Source organism: Gymnoscopelus braueri (genome assembly GCF_963280865.1).
Source record: "Gymnoscopelus braueri genome assembly, chromosome: 20".
Taxonomy (NCBI): Eukaryota; Metazoa; Chordata; class Actinopteri; order Myctophiformes; family Myctophidae; genus Gymnoscopelus; species Gymnoscopelus braueri.
This window is the reverse complement of record NC_137622.1, coordinates 27169762-27177951: the sequence shown is the minus strand read 5'-3', so window position 1 is coordinate 27177951 and position 8190 is coordinate 27169762. Positions and strand designations below refer to the sequence as shown.

Here is an 8190-nt window from a genome sequence, read left to right as displayed (position 1 = left end):
GCATTTCAAAGAAAAGACCAAGAAACATTGTTTACCTCATGGTGGCCTGTCATTTTGCTCTGCCTTAGGGCCAACAGAACAGATGGTTAAGGCACTTTTACTGATTTCATTCACTGAACTCAACGCAGCTTCAGATGTTCACATAGCCTATGTGATTTTGTTGTATAAAGTAATTGCATGAAGTATCACATTATTAATACTAGGTAGAAGCATTACTATTAATACTATCAATACTATACCTAATGTTTCCTGTTTAATATATTTGTTACAGGAACTACAATTTGTCATAATATGATTACCGACCTGCTGTGATTTTTCCATGCAATTATGAATTAATACCAGGGGTGGGAAAAAGCACAAGAAAATCCTTTCCACGTATTGTCACGTAATGTTGAAATCTACTCGAGTAAATGTACAAAAGTGGGAATTTTGAAGACCACTTCAAGTGAGTTACTTTGTTATGGTCACTGTGAAACTAACTATCAAGACGCCACATTTCAATATGCATTCATCCTACCAACCAGTCCCTCTCTCTCCACAATACAGTGATGCTCTCCAAAGTGACAAGCATAATTATTTTCTTTATGAGAGAGCTTTGGGGGAAAAGAGGTTCAAAGCAAACTTAAACGGAGCACAGTATATTCCTGGTTGTGTAAAATCCTGAGTGTTAACTCAGAAAGTGTGCGAATGGATTTTTAACAATCGTCTTTCTTTTCTAGTTGCTTTCTGTATCAGTGGGTTGATTGCCTTCTTGGTGTCCATGGAGGAGATGTCAGAGTTGCTGAAATACCTGGGTTGGACCTTCTACATCTGCTGTGCCAACCTCTTCTATGGCTTGTTAGTGTCCGTGGCACTGGGCGTGGTGCAGGGTGAAACCACACGAGTTGGACCAAACACAGCCGGGCTGGAGGTGGACCTGGCTGTGATAGCAGCCTGAGGGTGGGCAAAGGTTAAGGCTTTCACAAGTTGTCTTTTGGAAGACATGTTGAGAGTTTGTATTTTATAATACCAGCTAAGGTCTCTGTCTGACACAGATCTTAGCAACTTAATTACAATCATGCATTTAATGCATTAAAAATTGTTCCACCATAGCCATTGTATAACACCTGTGTGTAAATCTATGATTTATTTCCTTGTTATAAAAGCACCGGAGAAAGCAAATCTTTATCTTTATCAAACAGCACCACCCAGTGGCAGAATACTCAAGTATCTCAACAGCTTTTACAGTATAGTATTTCTTACATAGCCTACCGTACTACACATCTTGAGTGTTTTCTCCTTGCCATGTATAATTGGCTCTCCAATAGATAATTGTTTGTAGCAGGGCTGCAAAATTTATCAAGAATAACAGTATATCGTTTATGCTTCACAATTGTTATCACAAAACTTGGCAATAAATTCGGTTGCACTTTGCCCTAGTCTCCTCACAAAAGTTGAATAAAGCTCAGAACCCATCTCCCCATCCATAAGGATAACAGAAGAATAAAATAATATAGGCAATTACATATCATGTGCACAGCAACAAAGGCATACAAATTTATAATTTAAAGATAATTGTGATTTATAATCAAGATTGCAATAATAATCAAAACTAGGGATATTTTTGCATTCTCATTTTATCATGCAGCCCTAGTTGTAGTTCTGTTGATATTTGGATGTACTCATTTCAGATTAGGATTAATAGCCAAAGTCACTGTACTAACACTTAATATGAAATCCAAATTCGTATCCTTCAGTCAGATTTTACCTCAAGCTGAGGTTATCTGCAATTTCATCATTTCACTGAGGAACATTTAGGACTGCCTGGATTAATGGTCCTCCAGATGAATGCAGAGGGGAGCACCACCGCTTACAGTCTACGTCAGTACTTGAGGAAATTGTATTAAAGTGAATCAATACAAACTTGATTGACATTTAGGCAGATTCTAAAGTTGATTTTATTTCACATGCGAGTCAAAAACCTACAGAAAACAGAGAAGCTTAAAATATAGGGGTTCGTTGCATTTTCCTTGCAAATTCATGTCAGAGTGAATTACATTAAGTGCTTAAAGTTATTAAGACAAAGCAAATACATAATCGTGGACGGTTTGACAACTTCTTGACCACTTCAGTGGTCCAAGAATAGACAGGCAGACTGAGTGAAGTTTCCTTGATGTTTACCATAATGCAACGCACAGCTAACCATGCTTTATGGGAATTAGCAGCATGTTGGCTCAAGGTTAACAATGCTACTGTAAGTCAACCTATTAAATATGGTAGCAGTTTAGAAGTATTTGTCACCCCTCTATGTAGGTTGTGTAAAATAAAGAACGTAATTCTATAATGTGTTTCTCTTGCACTCTCTTAATGCTGTCTTAATGTCTGAATGCTTAATGTTTTATGTAAAGCACTTTTAATTGCCTTGTTGTATAAATGTGCTATAGAAATAAACTTGCCTGTCTTAAAAAAAAAAAAAAAGTAGAGTAGGTGTGAGAAGGACATGGCTTTGGAATATAATCAAATAATTTCCTCTCAATTACTTCATATGCAATCATCATTTTGAATGAAACTGAATGGAAGCCAGTTACAGAATGTTTAGAGTGTTTAACATTGGTTACAAGGGATATATCACGAACATTGATTTCTACATGATTGCCTCTTCTTAAACACCCCCAAACCGTGTAATATCTGTGCAGCATCAAATGATACTGTAAAAGAGGAAAGATTTTAATAGAATGTCAAGCAGAAGAACACATATTTTTTGTTTTATCAGTGAGTAAAATGCAATACCATAAACATCTTTGTTTAGTAGTCAGTCCTTCATTACGGTAGTGTGACCCTTGTAAGCATTGGTAGCCACTCTGAAAGGCCTCTTCTGGAATGTTGACATGTGTCCATTATTATGGATTCATGAATTCTAATCCAAGTTGATTGTTGAATCTGAATGGGGAACATCAGCGCACACTACAGATAAGAAGGACTATACAATCCAGTCAATTGTCACTTCACATCAGCAGCAATTATCCCCTGCAAAACATAAACAAACACCATTTATGATTATGTTGCAATTGTAGTTACTGTGGTAGTGTGATCTGCAGTCTTCTGCAATATCTAAATAAATAAAAAAGAAGACAACCATGAGTGTTATGAGGACTGACGGACTATGAGTAAAATAGACAGAAGGAAAAAAACATGACTTTATTCTTACAAAGTTACCTGTTCTACATGAGTTGCAGTAGACGCCTTCATTTGGTGCCATTGTACTTGACTTCCTTCCCACATTTCTTCAGAGTCTCTGTGAGAAAATCCACATCCTTCTCAGACTCAATCCACACCAACTTCTTGGGTAAGTCGATCTCGAACTTAACATCTGAAAGAGCAAGAAACAAAGCTTATCATCACCATTGTTGTTTTGTTGAGGTCAAGGGTTGTTAAAAAAGAAAGAGGCGTGTTCAGTAAAATTGAGTGTCATCTTGTGATCCAGGGTCATAAAACCCACATAGTTCTGACATTTGTGTGTTTTTAAATGTTTAGCTTAGTCACAAAACATGTGCAACATATGGTAAATAAAGCTCAGCATTGAAACAAAATGGCCACGCTGTACTGTGCTGTATGTGTTTTATGCTGGAAAATAAACTTCTTCTTTGACTGCAATACAGAAATAGCGGTATGCTGAGGCATCCTGGTGACTCAGCGGCACACCGAGTCATTGCAGACTCAGTCTGTGGTAATGACATATAATCACAGCAATACTTGTTGTGAGCTTGTAGATCAGCTATTTTCGTGCAACACTGTACTACGACAAAGTATAAAATAAGTGGTAATTTAAACTGGAGGTAATGCGCATGAGCACTGTAAAAGATAATTGTGAAAATGTTATCTTGTATGTAGTCTTGTATGCCTCTGTCATACAGTCTGTGCAACGGAAGCTCTGAAAATTATTCGGGAGTAAAGCGGATGCGCCCCCACTTCTGTTTCGTCTTTGCAGTCGTGCAAATTTGTCCTAATGTAGATCCAAATGATTGAAGCATATATAGTTTGCTGCTTAGCAGAAATGTTCAAAAATATATGTTTTTGAGGATGGAAATTACAAACATGACTTTGGACTTCCTGTTATCAGCTTTCAGGAGACGTAGTTCCAGAATGTAACATTCAGAGATTGTGGAATGGTTGTCTGGCTACACGAGACTATCTTGTACTGTATGTCAGTGGTTCTCAACCTTTTCAGGCAGTGACCCCCCAAAATAATCATATTTGAACTGGGTCGAATGTTGGAGTTGAGACATTACATTTTGTTTAACTCTGTTCCACAGAAAATACATTGTGGAAATAGCCAATCTACAAGCTTGTAGATTGGCTATTTTCAAAATGTTTGCCTCTTTCTTATATTATTTGACAATTTGGCTTGACCAGTTTTTATAGTATAGTTTGTTGATTACTTCTTTTTCATTTATTTTATTTTATCCCCCCCCCCTTTTGGTATTAGGTATTAAAGTCCTTAAATTGCCACTTTACTGTCATCTGGGGACCCACTTCACTGTCACCTGGGGACCCCCCCCAATCATGTGTCCCGACCCACAAGTTGAGAACCACTGTTGTATGTGACACTACTCTGAGAAAGGATACCTCAGACGGTCCCAATTCCTGAGTCATTAAATAAGAGAAGACACAACACCATTTGAAACAGGTGACTTGCAGGGTAATAACACACTACACACACCCTGCCAGGAAGTCATGAGTTGTTGGTGACACAAAGGCTTTAAGGCACTTTAAGCCTACACTTTTACTGACTAGAGCATCTACAACTAACAAATGATAGGTGCTTTCATGGAACCACACACACACACACACACACACACACACACACACACACACACACACACACACACACACACACACACACACACACACACACACACACACACACACACACACACACACACACACACACACACACACACACACACACACACACACACACACACACACACACACACACACACACGTTGAACAGTGTAAATATAGTCGGAAAAAAGACAGTTGGGGGGTTAAGGTCCAAAGAAGATGCTGCAAGATTGCACCATGGGGTTTGATGCTCTCCCACTGAAAGAACAGCATGTTCAAATGCTGTTAGTAGATCAGCAAGAGACTCCATCACTTAACCACAGGTCACTATAGATTCAACATTAGAGAGATTTCTCCCATATGAAGAGACAGAAATGTGTCTGACTGACAAAGACTGAGATTATCTGTGGTCCTCACCATCACCCAGCTTGTTGAGGATCCTGGTGACGGCTCCAGAGCAGCCCTCACACGTCATGGCCACCTCGAATTCGTGCTTCTGTCGGAAAATGAAAACGTATAAAAAGCTTAATTTATGTATACTGTGTCGCACGGTGCTGTCGCCATGCTGTGTACATACAGCGACAGCTTAATCTATGTTCTTGTCGGCAAGCAACACTTACAGACTGGTCGCCACAACTGGCCACAGTGCAGTCCAGATTAAGCAAAAGGTTAGTTAGCCTGGGATCAAGACTATCATAGATGTATTTTATCGATTTTGACATTTACATAGATACGAAAGTAAAAGTCAGACTCGATAAAATACATCTATGATAGTCTTGATCCAAGGCTAGTTAATCAACAACATGCAGTTTCACTTCATATCTAATGAAAGATGAATCGTGGACAGAACTCACCGTCATGTTTCAGATGTTGTGGCACAGCGGAAATATGAGAGTCAGAAAGCTTTACACAGTCACACAATGTTTGCCTATTGAATTAGAGAACACACAGACCTATGGAGTATTGGACAGACAGGGGGGTTCAGCATAGAGTTATATCTAGAGCGCGGACTACCCCGCCCCCAACAATTTATTTCAATGAAAGTTGCTCACAGGCGCGTATCTATGCATGAAGCACCCAGAAGTACCTCTACTTCCTGCATAGGCTCCAACATGGCGCAAGCGCAATAGCGTTTCAGACGATAGAAGCATGCGCAGTAGCGTCGCAAATGCGAAAGTCCTGCAATCTTAGATTTGACCACCAGGCAAAGGCAGCTTCATTGTTATACCGCGGTTCTTGGGGGCTTGGGGTTCAGAGGCGGTTACAAATGAATACCGGCGTTACTTGCTAGGCGGGCGGAGCTTCGCCATAACAGTGTTGCCATGTCCACTTATTATAAGGGACTTTGGGATAATTTTTTCTGTAAAGTTTTTTCTGGTTGTAGGTTGCGGTTTGTTGGGCTTGTTTCTAACGTGAAAGACAAGTTGGTTATTTTGGCTTGTTTTCCCTAATGTTGTTTAAACCAGTGGTTCTTAAACATTTTCATGGCATGGGCCCCCAGATTATATATTATATAATACCCCCCCATACAAGATTAGTAAAACAATGTATTTGTTTTTGTTTTTAAATCTAAAATTAGTTACCTAAAATAAATAGCCGTATGGTAGCATAGTCGCTTCTTTTGGGCTTGTTTTCATAGAACTGGTGCTTATTTCTCTCGCAAAGTATGGCAACGCTGCTCTAACTTGCTATAAACGGGCTGTCGCAGTTCGCAAATCAAGCGCGTCACCCACTGTTCCTGTTTCCGCCGGAACAGCGCAGCATTTGATTTTCAAAATAAAGTAACTTCTTCCTTGTGTTTTTACACAGAAGAGAGAAAACACACCCCCACACACACACACACTCACACACACACATATTGTGCCGCACCCGCACGGAGCTCATCATCATGGGCCATGCGAAATATTAATAATCACTATGAAGTCAGATTCATCATGATCGTGGTGGGAGACCGTGCTTATTAACAACACGCGAGCAATAGTCTCGCGTAGCCAGACAACTAAGTCTATTCCACAATCTCGGAAACATTTGAAAATTGTGGGAGGCAACAGTCTGGCCACGCGAGACTACGCGAGCAACATGACAAGTGCGAGGTTCTTTTTTAAAGAAAATTTCCATTGACCAGATCTGTAGGGATTACTAGGGAACTAGAAATGTTTTCTTTTCTGGACAAAAAGTGTATTTTAAACGGGAGGTGGGGGGCTCCGAGTGTTCCCACTATGGAAAGTAGGCTTTCAACATCTTAAACCCGTCTTTGTTTTGGTGAATAGTGAAAGTGTATTCTTTTTTATTTATTTTTTACTACAGACGAGAGGCTGCGCTACCGGGGGTGTGCGGGTAACGGGTGAAAAGTACCACCGTTAAGGAGAACTTCTAACGTTATGGACCAGAGCTACAAAAATCTGATCATCCACCGCTGTTGGTTTAGGTTTGGTTTGTTGTGTCAGCAGTCAGCTGACTGGAGCCCTGTCTGGGTCATGTGACCGTGCCTGGCCCACACAGACTGTACTCGGTGGATGAACCGGAATCATCTGTGTACTTACTTACTACTTTGCATAAAACCACAATCACAGCTATAATGTCGCGCTGCCCGCGGGCAGGATGGTGATATGACAGTAATATCTCCGTCGTGAGGATAATCTGGCCGGCAGATTCCACCTGAAGAGAGAGAGAGAAGACAAAGATTTGGCCCAGGTATGTTCTGTCATTGATGTGTCATTCCTCCTTCCACTGACTCACTGTTTACAGCTCTCACAGACGCATAGATACATATGGCGATAGATAGAAGTCAACCCTTAAGGCTTGTATGTAATTTGGAAAGTCACGGATAAAACAGGTTTGACTGATTTGAATTCTATACCTTTGGCAAAATGCTTCTGCAAATAGACACTGGTACATATGGTACATATGACCCACATTTCTGTGTTACTTCGTTGTCTTTGACACCTTCAGTTCCAACTCGTCTTGGTGACTTTAACCTAACAGAGACAGCAGTCCAAATGAACATCCTTTTAGATAAGATAAGTTATAGGCTAAACTAAACCTTTATTGACCCTTGGCTCGGGGGGAAATCCTAGTGGAAACTAATCAACAGCATTGAGAAGAATCAAACACAGAAGGTAACTAGACTAGAGCTTTTACAAATCGTTCTAACTGTGGAGGGCAGAGTCCACACCACAAATATAACATTATCAACATAATCAACAACAACAACAACAGTGCATGCTCACATAATTATCCTATACTTATTTATTGTGTTTGGTGGTAAAATAAAATACTGAGCTGCTGACCTGCTTTGGATCTCTGCATAAAGTGTATAATCTATCTATTCTATACATATACCGTAAATGTACAGATAATAATATA

At 39.8% G+C, this 8190-nt stretch overlaps 2 protein-coding genes across 2 annotated transcripts in view; one reads left to right on the top strand and one right to left on the bottom strand.

Moving 5' to 3' along the window:
* Positions 1-1919: 1919 nt before the first annotated feature.
* atox1 (antioxidant 1 copper chaperone) lies at positions 1920-5858 on the bottom strand. The gene is made up of 4 exons (XM_080417073.1): positions 5679-5858; positions 5242-5320; positions 3196-3349; positions 1920-3006 (listed from the first exon to the last, which is right to left on the bottom strand). The coding sequence occupies exons 1-3, from the start codon at positions 5682-5684 to the stop codon at positions 3225-3227; spliced, it is 210 nt and encodes a 69-aa protein (XP_080273199.1). The 5' UTR covers positions 5685-5858; the 3' UTR covers positions 1920-3006; positions 3196-3224.
* Positions 5859-6961: 1103 nt separating this feature from the next.
* Positions 6962-8190, top strand: part of slc36a1 (solute carrier family 36 member 1) — a 40125-nt gene continuing 38896 nt past the window's right edge. Inside the window, exon 1 of the mRNA XM_080415368.1 lies at positions 6962-7518. The gene's annotated coding sequence lies outside the window, so the exon portion shown is untranslated. The remainder of the gene's footprint in view (positions 7519-8190) is intronic.